The 14867-nt window shown below is 43.6% G+C and overlaps 3 protein-coding genes across 10 annotated transcripts in view; all 3 read left to right on the plus strand.

Annotated features, from left to right (window-relative positions):
* Positions 1 to 14867, plus strand: part of LOC125985658 (protocadherin alpha-C2) — a 150099-nt gene that overhangs the window by 27322 nt on the left and 107910 nt on the right. The window contains exon 1 of one of the 8 annotated variants that reach the window (XM_068652230.1): positions 5 to 3875. The exons of 6 other annotated variants lie outside the window; for them this stretch is intronic. In XM_068652230.1, the coding sequence (XP_068508331.1) occupies positions 1500 to 3875 (2376 nt within the window). In that variant the 5' untranslated portion in view covers positions 5 to 1499. Of the gene's footprint in view, positions 1 to 4; positions 3876 to 12361; positions 14738 to 14867 lie in introns of those variants that run through there. One more of the 8 variants, XM_049748960.2, reaches the window with a different exon arrangement.
* LOC137840709 (protocadherin alpha-8-like) lies at positions 3898 to 8180 on the plus strand. The gene has a single exon (XM_068652245.1). It carries the CDS (start codon positions 5724 to 5726, stop codon positions 8172 to 8174), a length of 2451 nt encoding a protein of 816 aa, XP_068508346.1. The 5' UTR covers positions 3898 to 5723; the 3' UTR covers positions 8175 to 8180.
* LOC137840710 (protocadherin alpha-8-like) lies at positions 9058 to 12200 on the plus strand. Its single transcript, XM_068652246.1, has one exon. The coding sequence runs from the start codon at positions 9058 to 9060 to the stop codon at positions 11497 to 11499; it is 2442 nt and encodes an 813-aa protein (XP_068508347.1). The 3' UTR covers positions 11500 to 12200.

A 14867-nucleotide genomic window follows, 5' to 3' on the forward strand; every position in this document is an offset into this window, starting at 1 on the left:
CTGTTGAATAGTTGTAGTTTACAGTGATTGTCACAAGTGTTGTTTGGGAGATGGGATACATGACCTTTCTATCTTTCTATCTGTCTTTTTATCTTTTTTCTATCTTTTGACCTTTATTTTATTACAATTGATAAAGCTTGTCTCTTGTTAATAGGAATGTAAAATGGATAGTAGTGAAAGCAAGAAAGCAATACTAGGAACATCACTGCTAATAGGTTCATTGACCATGCCATGATCTAAACTTACCTGGAAGTATGTTATCCCCCAACACGAAGTCTCACACATTATTTGTAATTTCTAGATAATAATAGTATCTAAATGTTGAGCAAATTGTGTTATTGTTGTGGTTTGAAGTATGCTTAAAAAAACGCGAGGCAGTAAGAATTACATTTTGCTGCTGCATTTTGCAGATCGTTTACAGAGGTAAACGATTGGGATGGCTAAGTACTGGACATACATTATACCATCTATAATGAAGTAGATTTAACATTATTGGGTCACCACATTACAAGAATGCAGAAAACACAAAGATGAGGCAACAAAAAGTGGTTACTGTCATCAAGCCCACTTCCACTGCAGTGTTGCTGTCCATGGTGCTGGAAACATCTCGTCTTATATCCACAGATTATATGCGGTACAAATAAGAGAACATCTCATATTAGCATAAGCTTACAGTGCAATAATTAAGTATTGTGCAATAATTCAGTATTGTTAATTGCATTACACCTGTTATGCTTTTGGGCTCGTATATTTTCACTTAAAATGATGGAGTGTCGTATGTTTGTGTGCTGACGAGGATCACGTGTGGATCAGAATATTTGGCGTGCATATTTGTTGAATTATTCTAAATGTTAAAGTGTGGTTTCTACACCTGGTGTCCTATGCTGTGATGGCTAGTGGTTTATTTTCTGTTGTATCTCGTGCATGGCCTGCAAGGTTGTGGATATTTGTGGAATAGCTACTGATCACAAATTCTTCAAGGAGGGATATGAGTGAATAAGCAGTTATATTTGTAAGCTATCAAAAGGACGTTAATTTTCCTTCAACAAAATACAAAATACCTCTCTTGCTGTCTTGGTATTCCATCAGATTGCAAGTTAATCCATATTATTTAGTCATAGTAGTTTGATAACAGTTTATTTTTTATATAAATTTGTGGAGCTCAATGCTCCAAACGTTTGTCAGCATTTGCAAGAGTTAAGCGTTTTCAGAGGTAAATTAAAAGTGTTTTCCCACACATTCACTAGGAGGCAGTATGTTACCATATAAGGCATTTAACGTTGATGCGCGCAGATTCAGTCCGCCCATTCACTATTCAGTTTGGTGCTTATACAGTATTCAGCTGACACGTTTGGACTAACCCACGGAGATCATTTTACGATTGTTAATATCCCTGCATTCCTTTTCAATTTAAAAACGAAAGAAGGGCCCTGATAATGCCATTATATTTTCGGGCTGTAATGACGAAGATATTCTAGAAAAACGGGGACATTTTGGACATGTTTGGATTTCTAGTTTGGCCGTACAACATGGAACAAAGAGGACGGGAGCGTCGGCCTTTGCTCGGAGTCTTGGCGCTGTTTTTATTCGTCCGTTCTGCTTCCGCACAGCTCAGATATTCTATATCCGAGGAGCTCAATGAGGGGACTTTTGTTGGGAATGTTGCGAAGGATTTAGGAATAGAGCTGGCTTCAATAAAGCAGAGGGGATTCCGCATTATGTCCAGCTCGAGTGAACGCCTTTTTAAGGTAAATGAGAACGACGGGGCCCTTTATGCAAACCGTATAATTGATCGTGAGGAGATTTGTAAGGAGAGCAGTGCGTGCCTGATTAATATTAAAACCGTACTTGACAACCCAATGGAGGTGCATTATATCACAGTGGAAATAATAGATATAAACGACCACTCCCCCACGTTCCCGGAGAAGACAAAACGACTGGAAATATTCGAGTCTGCTTTACCGGGTGCTAAATATCAGCTGCAAAATGCATATGACCCGGACGGCGGTGTAAATTCCGTGCAACAGTACAAAATCAGCCAGAACGATCACTTCCGCTTAGAGGTAAAAGATCGAGGGCGAGACGGCAAAACGCCAATTTTGCAGTTGCAGAGGCAGCTTGACAGAGAGACCAAACGCAACCATAAACTGGTGCTGACAGCCATTGATGGGGGTACACCCCCCAAAACAGGCTCGGTTGAAATCCTCATCGATGTTCTGGACGTGAATGACAACATGCCGGTGTTCACTAAAGAGACTTATTCTGTAACGCTGCAAGAGAACGCCCCCCTGGGTACAACTGTCATTCAAGTTAACGCTACAGACTCTGATTTCGGCTCCAACGGGGAAGTTGTTTATTCGTTCGGAAGTGACGTCAAAGATAAAATTAGGCAATTATTTAACATTGATCCTGTCACTGGGGAGATTATTGTGAAAGGTAACGTTGATTTTGAGGAGCAAGACAGTTATGATATTGACATCCAGGCATCAGATAAAGGAAGTATTCCATTCAAAACGGATAAAAGTGTAATTATTAAAATTATTGACGTGAATGATAATCCTCCAGAGATAGAAGTGACGTCTTTGTCTCGTGCAGTTTCTGAGGACTCTCGACCCGGGACAACTGTAGCTCTCATAAGTGTTACAGATTTAGACTCCGGCCTTAACGGCAAAATAATAAGTCATGTTTCGGAAGAGTCTCCTTTTATGTTGACTGCATCAATGCAGGATAACATGTATGCTGTTGTTACTAAGTCCCAGCTTGACAGGGAACAAAAACAGGCATATGATATAACAATAATTGCTAAAGACTCGGGTGAACCAGCTCTAACCTCCAAACAGATTATCAGTGTTTTTGTTTCAGACACTAATGATAACAGCCCAGAATTTTTATTGAGTCCTTACACTTTCTACATTAGTGAAAATAACAAACCAGGGGATTCAGTATTTTCTGTAAAAGCGTTTGATCGTGACGAAGGGGAAAACGCCCAAATATCTTATCACATTCTGAGAAACATAGCAAAGGAAAATGGGCACACATCATTTCTGAATATCAATTCTGAAACGGGAGAAATTCTGGCACTGAAAAGTTTTGACTTTGAGACGCTGAAAAGTTTCCAGTTCCAAGTGGTGGCCACGGATGGTGGAAGTCCTCCTCTGAGCAGCAACGTGACAGTCAAGGTGTTCATTCTGGATCAGAATGACAATGCTCCAGTCATCCTGTATCCGGTCAGCTCCAACGGTTCTGCCCAAGGTGTGGAGGAGATTCCTCGCAACATCAAAGCGGGAGACTTGGTGACCAAAGTCCGGGCCTACGACGCCGACATCGGCTATAACGGCTGGTTGCTCTTTTCACTGCAGCGAGTCAGCGACCACAGTCTGTTTTCTTTGGACCGCTACACGGGCCAGATCAGAACACTTCGCTCTCTGATGGAGACGGACGAGGCCGAGCACCGCCTGCTCATCCTGGTCAAAGACAACGGCAACGTGTCGCTCTCGGCGACGGCTACGGTGACCGTCAAACTCGTGGAGCCCAAAGAGGCTTTTGCGGCTTCAGACGTGAAAAGTGTGGCCACGGTGGACGAGGAGGACAATGTGACTTTTTACCTGATGATCAGTTTGGGGTCGGTGTCGCTCCTTTTTGTCATCAGCATTGTGGTGCTGATCGCCATGCAGTGCTCCAAATCCACCGAGTACACTTCCAAATATCTGCAAGAAACCAATTATGATGGCACGCTGTGTCACAGCATCCAGTACAGATCGGGAGACAAACGGTATATGTTAGTTGGACCCCGAATGAGTATCGGCTCCACCATAGTACCGGGCAGCCACGCCAACACGCTGGTGCTCCCTGACAGGAGAAACACTTCCGGGGAGGTAAGAATCATTAACGTATTACATTTTATTATGACTATTGTTAGAGATTTGCTCACTCCAACTTATTTTGCAAGAACCACATGGGAGACAAGCAAGTCCTTTTAGACACCTGCAGGTGGAGAGTTCACTCGCTCAAGGAATGAAGTCTGAACCCTCCTTCCTGCAAGGGCATATTTATTAGGAGGAACAGAGTGGGGGTGAGAGTGGACAGGTTTGGTGAACCCCCGGCCTCTGGTAAGATCAGAGCAGGGGGTGTTTTACGATGTTGTGGGAAACAGAACAACTTTGATTGCTTCCTCTGCAGCTGGTCAATCAAGCAGAGAATGCAACCACTTTATTTTACTGTGTTGTGAGAGCAAGACAAGATTGTTTAATCATTATAGTCTACATTCCAACATAATCCTATGATAAAGATAACCTGGAAAACCCTAACATCTATGAGCGAATATGCCACATTAAAATGCAAAAGTTGGTTGATTGAATTGTAACCCAAATAACATTTTCTGACATTGCATGCGGCTGGGTGGTGCACTGGTTAGCGCATCCACCTCACAGTTCAGAGGTTGCGAGTTTGATTTCACCTCCGGCCCATTCTGTATGGACATTGCATGTTCTCCCCGGGCCTCCGTGTCTTTTCTGGTTTCATTCTACATCCCCAAAACATGCTTGATAAGCTGATTGGTCACTCCAAATTGCCCATAGGTGTGAGTGTGTGTGCGAATATTTGTTTGTCTCTGTGTGCCCTGCGATTGGCTGGCAACTGCTTCAGGATGTCCCCGCCTACCACCCGATGACTGCTGGGAAAGGCTCCAGCGTGCCTGTGACTGCCGTGGGGTCAAGCAGTATAGAAGATGGATGGATGGACATTGCATGCCAAAGTTGTGTCATTTTTATCCTGATTAGCATGTTCAAGTTGTTGTGGAGTTCAAAGGACACAAGTCGTAAGTAGTGTTGGTTGAACGCTCAGAGGGAGTGGTGCTAACCGTGGTGCTGAAACCATACCAGTGCTGAAGTCCTGTCTGTGCTTCGTGATTTTGCATTTGTTTGCAAAGTATAATATTGACTTGACTTGTGGTGTGAGTCTTTTATTTACAGTTCTAGTACTTACTTCACATGTTCACTATTGTGTATACTTAACATTGAAATGAACCGTAACACTTTTGATACAAACTTAAGGGACAAATAATTAGGTTTATTTTCTTGCTAACAGGATCCAGCAGAATAGATGTCAAAATCACATCTCATAAGGCAAGGCAAAGAATTTAAAAAAAAAAGTTTAGCTCTACTCTTGATTTTGAATGATTCACAGGTTGAATTTGTAAGATTTGTCCAAGTATTCTGTATAATGTCATTTTAAATCAGCACTGCCATATGTTTCTCATGCATTATGAATACAATAAAGCGACAAATCAGATAAATATTGTCACGTTAAATTAAGAATACATGAAAATAGGATGGAGGAAGGAACTGACATTTTTTAATTTTGAAGTAACGTGTGTACACTGCAGAATGTTTTGCATCGTTGCAGTGTATCAGAACTTTGCAGCATCTTTCAAATTCTCGTTTGGCCTCCTGTTCTGCAGTGTGGTATTGAGTCGCCAGGTGTCAGTGTAAGGACACGTACGATTTTGTTAATCACGTGACTTCACGTAGTAAACTGCTGTTCTGCCCACCACCTCTTGATAACATTCGCGCTGGCTGATCTCTGTGTCTGCCTATTCAGTGTCAATTGTCTCGCTGTCCTTATTTCTCAGGCAGTTGGCTTCGTGGAAGAATATTTTTATGCACTACAAATTTTTAGTTTACTTACTCAAGGGCAACTGATTTTCATAGAATGGACCTGCAGTGATGTTTTTTTGCATCAGCATGGAACAAAGAGGCGCGCAGGATTGGGTGAGACGCTGTTTTCTCTGGTGCGTGGCTGCGGTGCTTTTGTGCAGCGTGACTTCGGCGCAATTACGATACTCCATCTCCGAGGAGGTCGATGGAGGAACTGTGGTTGGGAATGTGGCAAAAGACCTCGGATTGGATAGAAATGCGCTGAAAGAGCGCAAGTATCGGATTGTTTCAAGTACTGCGGAGCCTCTTTTTCATGCGAGTCAGACCGACGGCGTCCTTTACGTCAGCAGGAAGATCGACAGGGAAAAGGAGTGCCCGCAAAGCAGTACATGTTTGATCAACTTAAAAACCGTGCTCGAAAATCCACTTGAGGTCCACTATGTTGGAGTGGAAGTTTTGGATGTAAACGACCATTCTCCCAGTTTTCCCGAAGAAGAAACAAAGCTAGATATCTCAGAGTCAGTGTTGCCTGGTGCAAGATTCCAACTGCCGGCTTCTAAGGATGGAGACACTGGTCAGTTTTCTGTTCAGCAATATAAACTGAGTGACAATGATCATTTTCGTTTGGAAGTTAAAGACAAAGGAAAAGATGGAAAAATTCCTATACTGGTTGTTAAAAAATCTCTAGACAGTGAAACAACAGGATATCATTCATTAATATTAACTGCAGTGGATGGAGGTAAACCTCCAAAAACCGGTGAAATGAATATTTCAATAAACGTGTTGGACGTTAATGATAATGCACCGATTTTCTCTAAAGATGTTTATTCTGTAATGCTCAATGAAAATGCCCCAATAGGAACAGCAGTTATAAAAGTGAATGCAACTGATTTAGATGAAGGCTCAAATGGAGAAGTGGTTTATTCTTTTAGCAAGAACAATCAAAATATAATAAATTTATTTGAAATTGTGGTAAATACTGGTGAGATTGTTGTAAAAGGTCCTATAGACTATGAGGAGAATGACATGTTTGAAATTGAAATACAAGCATCAGATAAAGGCCCTGTTCCTCTAACTACAGAAAAAAGTGTTATCGTCAAGATAGTTGATGTCAATGACAATGCACCTGAGATTGAAGTGACGTCATTTTCCAGTTCCATTCCTGAAGATTCCAGACCTGGGACGACAGTGGCTCTAATCAGTGTGAATGACTTGGATTCTGGCCTTAATGGGAAAGTAATTTGCTCCATAAATGAGGATGTTCCTTTTAGTTTGTCACCGTCATTACAAGACAAAATGTTTTCTTTAGTGACCAAATCACCTTTAGACAGGGAGAAAAGGTCCCATTATGATATAACAGTAGTTGCAAGAGATGCCGGTCAACCTGCACTCTCGTCTCAAAAGACAATCAGTGTTTTCATTTCAGACGTGAACGATAACAGTCCCGAGTTTTCATTCAGTCCTTACACTTTCTATGTCACTGAGGGCAACAATGCAGGCACCGCCATCTTTTCTGTAAAAGCCTTTGATCAAGATGACAATGAGAATGCTGTCGTTTCATATCACATTCTCAGAAATGATAACATGCTGTCTTCATTTTTAAGTATAAATAGTGAAAATGGACAGATCTCGGCCCTAAAAAGTTTTGACTTTGAGACGCTGAAAAGTTTCCAGTTCCAAGTGGTGGCCAGAGATGGTGGAAGTCCTCCACTGAGCAGCAACGTGACAGTCAAGGTGTTCATTTTGGATCAAAATGATAACGCTCCAGTCATCCTGTATCCAGTCAGCTCCAACGGTTCTGCCCAAGGTGTGGAGGAGATTCCCCGCAACATCAAAGCGGGAGACTTGGTGACCAAAGTGCGAGCCTACGACGCCGACATCGGCTATAACGGCTGGTTGCTCTTTTCGCTGCAGCAAGTCAGTGACCACAGTCTGTTTTCTTTGGACCGCTACACGGGCCAGATAAGAACACTTCGCTCCTTGACGGAGACGGACGAGGCCGAGCATCGCCTGGTTGTCCTGGTCAAAGACAACGGCAACGTGTCGCTCTCGGCGACGGCTACTGTGACGGTCAAACTCGTGGAACCCAAAGAGGCTTTTGCAGCTTCCGACGTAAAAAGTGCGGCCACGGTGGATGAGGAGGACAATGTGACTTTTTACCTCATGCTCACTTTGGGCTCGGTGTCGCTCCTTTTTGTCATCAGCATTGTGGTGCTGATTGCTATGCAGTGCTCCAAATCCACAGAGTACACTTCCAAATATCTGCAAGAAACCAATTATGATGGCACGCTGTGTCACAGCATCCAGTACAGATCGGGAGATAAACGCTACATGTTAGTCGGACCCCGAATGAGTATCGGCTCCACCATAGTACCGGGCAGCCATGCCAACACGCTGGTGCTCCCTGACAGGAGACATACTTCTGGCGAGGTAAGGTTTTTTCCATTTGCAGTGTTTTTCATGGCATTGCTTCATTGCTTTTTGGATAGCTATAAATCCGCTTGGTCATGGTCTTCATAGAGTTATGGATGCCTGTTGGTAAAATTAACATGATTAGACAGTGGCATAAATGCAAATGTGTTTCCTCAATGAGTTGACTCCTGATTTGCGTATAGTGCTGAACTCTATTATGTACATATATTTTTAGTTGTAATCAGAGATGTAGAATCTCTAGATGGAAGAATGTGGAGGATATAACTTGTTTGATAAGCAGTACTTGCTGCCTAATGAGAAATGGTTCAAAAGTTTACATTCAAGTTGTTTGTAAATGAAAATGTGTTTTTCCTTTTGTGGATTTACACAAAAAGAACAGACTATCGTTTCCCCTGAACTACAGTATTTCCTTGTTGGCCTCTTACATTCCCTGCGTGGGTCATTAGTGTTTTGCTGCTACCACCCGATTAGGAAAAATTGCGGTTTCATTTGCTATAGTTTCAAAGAATAACATACAAGTGTTTGAATTTGTCAAAGGGTTTGTCTCCCTCTGTCTGTTTGTGTAGTTTCCAAATTGACTAATTAATTTAGAGCGGAAGTGCTGTGCGTACTCCTGCAGAAAACAGTGCATTTAAACCATTTACAGCATTTTGCTTGAGACGCGTTATTCATGATAGTGTGATAGTATGTTACGTTTATTCGACAGTAGGGGTCAGCCTAGCCCAATATAACTTCGCGTATAGCGCTACTTTACGTCACGGTCCATTTTCAGAGCCGACCACCTCGTTTGTGTTATTTCTCGAATGATTCCTGGGCGGTGCAGTGTCGAAATTGGCGAATTGCAATTTTTATTCTCAAAGCCTTTTACTGGAACTGCTTAGTTATATTTTAGTGGCTTATTTAGAATTAGCACGCACTTGGTTTTTGTTGGACATAGCAAATCAGAAGGATAATTTGTCATCTGCACGGCATGGAACAAAGACGATGCGGAGATAGGAGGGAGCGACGCTGGTGGCTGTCTTTGGTGCTTATTCTGTGCAATGGAGCAAGTGCACAGCTCAGATATTCCATACCAGAGGAGGTTCAACAGGGAACTGTGGTCGGGAACATAGCGAATGATTTGGGGCTGGATAAGGGCGCGCTTAAAGGGCGAGGATACCGCATCGTGGCCGGAACAGCTGAGCCCTTTGTGGAGGTGAACCAGGACGACGGCATCTTGTATGTGGCGAGAAGGATAGACAGAGAGGAGGCGTGTGAACGCATCAGCCCGTGTGTGATCAACCTGAAAACAGTGCTTGAAAATCCACTAGAGGTGCACTATGTTGCCGTGGAAATATTAGACATCAACGACCACTCGCCTGTTTTTCTGGAAAAAGAAAAACAGTTTGAAATATATGAGTCAGCTATGCCTGGAGCTCGGTTCCAGCTCCAAGCGGCACGAGACCCCGATGTGGGTCAGTTTTCCATTCAGCAATACAAACTCAGTCAAAATGAATATTTTCGTATTGAGGTAAAAGACAGAGGCGAGGACCGTAAAGTGCCATTTCTAGTCCTGCTCAAGCAGTTGGACAGAGAGACAACAGGGAGACAACGTCTGCGTCTGACAGCAGTAGACGGGGGGAAGCCACCCAAGTCAGGCTCCATAGAATTAACTGTAGATGTACTCGATGTGAATGATAACTCTCCTGTGTTTGACAAGGAGGTTTATTCTGCCTCCCTGAATGAAAATGTGCCAGTTGGCACTGTCGTGATTCAAGTAAATGCGACAGATATGGACCAGGGCGTGAATGGTGAAATAGTCTATTCATTTGGTAAGGAGGTGGATTTAAAAGTGATGGAGCTTTTCGGTATTGACTCAAACACTGGTGAAATTAAAGTGATAGGCCACCTTGATTTTGAGTACAGCAAAAGCTATGAGATTGATATACATGCATCTGATAAAGGAACAGTTCCTTTGACAGCTGATAAGAGTGTCTTGATAACTGTAAATGATGTAAATGATAATGCGCCCGAAATAGAGGTGACGTCTTTTTCTAATTCCATAAAGGAGGATGCAAAGATAGGAACCACTGTAGCTCTGATTAGTGTCAGTGACTTAGACTCTGGAATTAATGGCAAAGTGCTGTGTGCCATCAAACAAGACGTTCCTTTTACTTTATCACCATCTTTACAAGAAAACATGTACTCTCTAGTCACAAAATCCCAACTGGATCGGGAGCATGTTTCTCGATATGAGGTCACCATCACCGCAAAGGACACAAACGAGCCAGTGTTCTCAACCGAAAAGACCATAACTGTTGTCGTGTCAGATGTAAATGACAACAGTCCAGAATTTTCATCCAGCCCTTACACATTTTATATTACTGAAAACAACACACCAGGAGCCTCTGTGTTTTCAGTGAAAGCTTCGGATAAGGATGAAGCTGACAATGCTCTCATTTCTTATCATATTGTCAGAGAGGGAAGTGCAGACTCTAAATTGTTTTCATTTCTGAACATCAACCCAGAAACTGGGGAAGTAATGGCACTGAAAAGTTTTGACTTTGAGACATTGAAAAGTTTCCAGTTCCAAGTGGTGGCCAGGGATGGTGGAAGTCCTCCACTGAGAAGCAACGTGACGGTCAAGGTTTTCATTCTGGATCAGAACGACAACGCTCCAGTCATCCTGTATCCAGTCAGCTCCAACGGTTCTGCCCAAGGTGTGGAGGAGATTCCCCGCAACATCAAAGCGGGAGACTTGGTGACCAAAGTCAGAGCCTACGACGCCGACATCGGCTATAATGGCTGGTTGCTCTTTTCGCTGCAGCGAGTCAGCGACCACAGTCTGTTTTCTTTGGACCGCTACACGGGTCAGATTAGAACACTTCGCTCCTTAACGGAGACGGACGAGGCCGAGCACCGCTTGCTCATCCTGGTCAAAGACAACGGCAACGTATCGCTCTCAGCGACGGCTACGGTGACCGTCAAACTCGTGGAGCCCAAAGAGGCTTTTGCGGCTTCCGACGTGAAAAGTACGGCCACGGTGGACGAGGAGGACAATGTGACTTTTTACCTGATGATCACTTTGGGCTCGGTGTCGCTCCTTTTTGTCATCAGCATCATCGTGCTGATTGCCATGCAGTGCTCCAAATCCACCGAGTACACTTCCAAATATCTGCAAGAAACCAATTATGATGGCACACTGTGTCACAGCATCCAGTACAGATCGGGAGACAAACGCTACATGTTAGTTGGACCCCGAATGAGTATCGGCTCCACCGTAGTACCGGGCAGCCACGCCAACACGCTGGTGCTCCCTGACAGGAGACACACTTCTGGCGAGGTAAGGTTTTTTTCACTTGCAGCGTTTTTCATGGCATTGCTTCATTGCTTTTTGGATAGCTATAAATCTGCTTGGTCATACTCTTCATAGAGTTATGGATGCGTGTTGGTAAAATTAACATGATTAGACAGTGGCATAAATGCAAATGTGTTTCCTCAATGAGTTGAATCCCGATTTGCGTATAGTGCTGAACTCTATTATGTACATATATTTTTTGTTGTAATCAGAGATGTAGAATCTCTAGATGGAAGAATGTGGAGGATATAACTTGTTTGATAAGCAGTACTTGCTGCCTAATGAGAAATGGTTCAAAAGTTTACATTCAAGTTGTTTGTAAATGAAAATGTGTTTTTCCTTTTGCGGATTTACACAAAAAGAACAGACTATTGTTTCCCCTGAACTACAGTATTTCCTTGTTGGCCTCTTACATTGCCTGTGTGGGTCATTAGTGTTTTGCTGCTACCACCCGATTAGGAAAAATTGCGCTTTCATTTGCTATAGTTTCAAAGAATAACATACAAGTGTTGGAATTTGTCAAAGGGTTTGTCTCCCTCTGTCTGTTTGTGTAGTTTCCAAATTGACTAATTAATTTAGAGCGGAAGTGCTGTGCGTACTCCTGCAGAAAACAGTGCATTTAAACCATTTACAGCATTTTGCTTGAGACGTGTTATTCATGATAGTGTGATAGTATGTTACGTTTATTCGACAGTAGGGGTCAGCCTAGCCCAATATAACTTCTCGTATAGCGGTACTTTACGTCACGGTCCCTTTTCAGAGCCGACCACCTCGTTTGTGTTATTTCTCGAATGCTTCCTGGGCGGTGCAGTGTCGAAATTGGCGAATTGCAATTTTTATTCTCAAAGCCTTTTATTGGAACTGCTTAGTTATATTTTAGTGGCTTAATTAGAATTAGCACGCACTTGTTTTTTGTTGGACATAGCAAATCAGAAGGATGATAATTTGTCATCTGCACGGCATGGAACAAAGACGATGCGGAGGTAGGAGGGAGCGACGCTGGTGGCTGTCTTTGGTGCTTATTCTGTGCAATGGAGCAAGTGCACAGCTCAGATATACCATACCAGAGGAGGTTCAACAGGGAACTGTGGTCGGGAACATAGCGAAGGATTTGGGGCTGGATAAGGGCGCGCTTAAAGGACGAGGATACCGCATCGTGGCCGGAACAGCTGAGCCCTTTGTGGAGGTGAACCAGGACGACGGCATCTTGTATGTGGCGAGAAGGATAGACAGAGAGGAGGCGTGTGAACGCATCAGCCCGTGTGTGATCAACCTGAAAACAGTGCTTGAAAATCCACTAGAGGTGCACTATGTTGCCGTGGAAATATTAGACATCAACGACCATTCGCCTGTTTTTCTCGAAAAAGGAAAACAGCTTGAAATATCTGAATCAGCTATGCCAGGGGCTCGTTTCCAACTCCAAGCGGCGCGAGACCCCGATGTGGGCCAGTTTTCCATTCAGCAATATAAACTCAGTCAAAATGAATATTTTCGTATTGAGGTAAAAGACAGAGGCGAGGACCGTAAAGTGCCATTTTTAGTCCTGCTCAAGCAGTTAGACAGAGAGACAACAGGGAGACAACGTCTGCGTCTGACAGCAGTAGACGGGGGGAAGCCCCCCAAGTCAGGCTCCATAGAATTAACTGTAGATGTCCTCGATGTGAATGATAACTCTCCTGTGTTTGACAAGGAGGTTTATTCTGCCTCCCTGAATGAAAACGTGCCAGTTGGCACTGTCGTGATTCAAGTAAATGCGACAGATATGGACCTGGGTGCGAATGGTGAAATAGTCTATTCATTTGGTAAGGAGGTGGATTTAAAAGTGATGGAGCTTTTCAGTATTGACTCAAACACTGGTGAAATTAAAGTGATGGGCCACCTTGATTTTGAGGACAGTAAAAGCTATGAGATTGATATACATGCGTCTGATAAAGGGCCAGTTCCTTTGACAGCTGATAAGAGTGTCTTGATAACTGTCAATGATGTAAATGATAATGCGCCCGAAATAGAGGTGACGTCTTTTTCTAATTCCATAAAGGAGGACGCAAAGATAGGAACCACTGTAGCTCTGATTAGTGTCAGTGACTTAGACTCTGGAATTAATGGCAAAGTGCTGTGTGCCATCAAACAAGACGTTCCTTTTACTTTATCACCATCTTTACAAGAAAACATGTACTCTCTAGTCACAAAATCCCAACTGGATCGGGAGCATGTTTCTCGATATGAGGTCACCATCACCGCAAAGGACACAAACGAGCCAGTGTTCTCAACCGAAAAGACCATAACTGTTGTTGTGTCAGATGTAAATGACAACAGTCCAGAATTTTCATCCAGCCCTTATACATTTTATATTACTGAAAACAACACACCAGGAGCCTCTGTGTTTTCAGTGAAAGCTTCTGATAAGGATGAAGCTGACAATGCTCTCATTTCTTATCATATTGTCAGAGAGGGAAGTGCAGACTCTAAATTGTTTTCATTTCTGAACATCAACCCAGAAACTGGGGAAGTAATGGCACTGAAAAGTTTTGACTTTGAGACATTGAAAAGTTTCCAGTTCCAAGTGGTTTCCAGGGATGGTGGAAGTCCTCCACTGAGCAGCAACGTGACGGTCAAGGTTTTCATTCTGGATCAGAACGACAACGCTCCAGTCATCCTGTATCCAGTCAGCTCCAACGGTTCTGCCCAAGGTGTGGAGGAGATTCCCCGCAACATCAAAGCGGGAGACTTGGTGACCAAAGTCAGAGCCTACGACGCCGACATCGGCTATAATGGCTGGTTGCTCTTTTCGCTGCAGCGAGTCAGCGACCACAGTCTGTTTTCTTTGGACCGCTACACGGGTCAGATCAGAACACTTCGCTCCTTGACGGAGACGGACGAGGCCGAGCACCGCTTGCTCATCCTGGTCAAAGACAATGGCAACGTATCGCTCTCAGCGACGGCTACGGTGACCGTCAAACTCGTGGAGCCCAAAGAGGCTTTTGCGGCTTCCGACGTGAAAAGTGCGGCCACGGTGGACGAGGAGGACAATGTGACTTTTTACCTGATGATCACTTTGGGCTCGGTGTCGCTCCTTTTTGTCATCAGCATCATCGTGCTGATTGCCATGCAGTGCTCCAAATCCACCGAGTACACTTCCAAATATCTGCAAGAAACCAATTATGATGGCACACTGTGTCACAGCATCCAGTACAGATCGGGAGACAAACGCTACATGTTAGTTGGACCCCGAATGAGTATCGGCTCCACCGTAGTACCGGGCAGCCACGCCAACACGCTGGTGCTCCCTGACAGGAGACGCACTTCTGGCGAGGTAAGGCTCATTAACATATTACATTTTGTTACAAATGTGAGAATCGATCCCACGTTTAAATGCAAGTTGCTTTATTGAATTGCAACTAATTTGGTACATTCTGACACTGCCAAAGTTGTGATTTTCTGAT

Source organism: Syngnathus scovelli, chromosome 1 (genome assembly GCF_024217435.2).
Source record: "Syngnathus scovelli strain Florida chromosome 1, RoL_Ssco_1.2, whole genome shotgun sequence".
Classification (NCBI taxonomy): domain Eukaryota; kingdom Metazoa; phylum Chordata; class Actinopteri; order Syngnathiformes; family Syngnathidae; genus Syngnathus; species Syngnathus scovelli.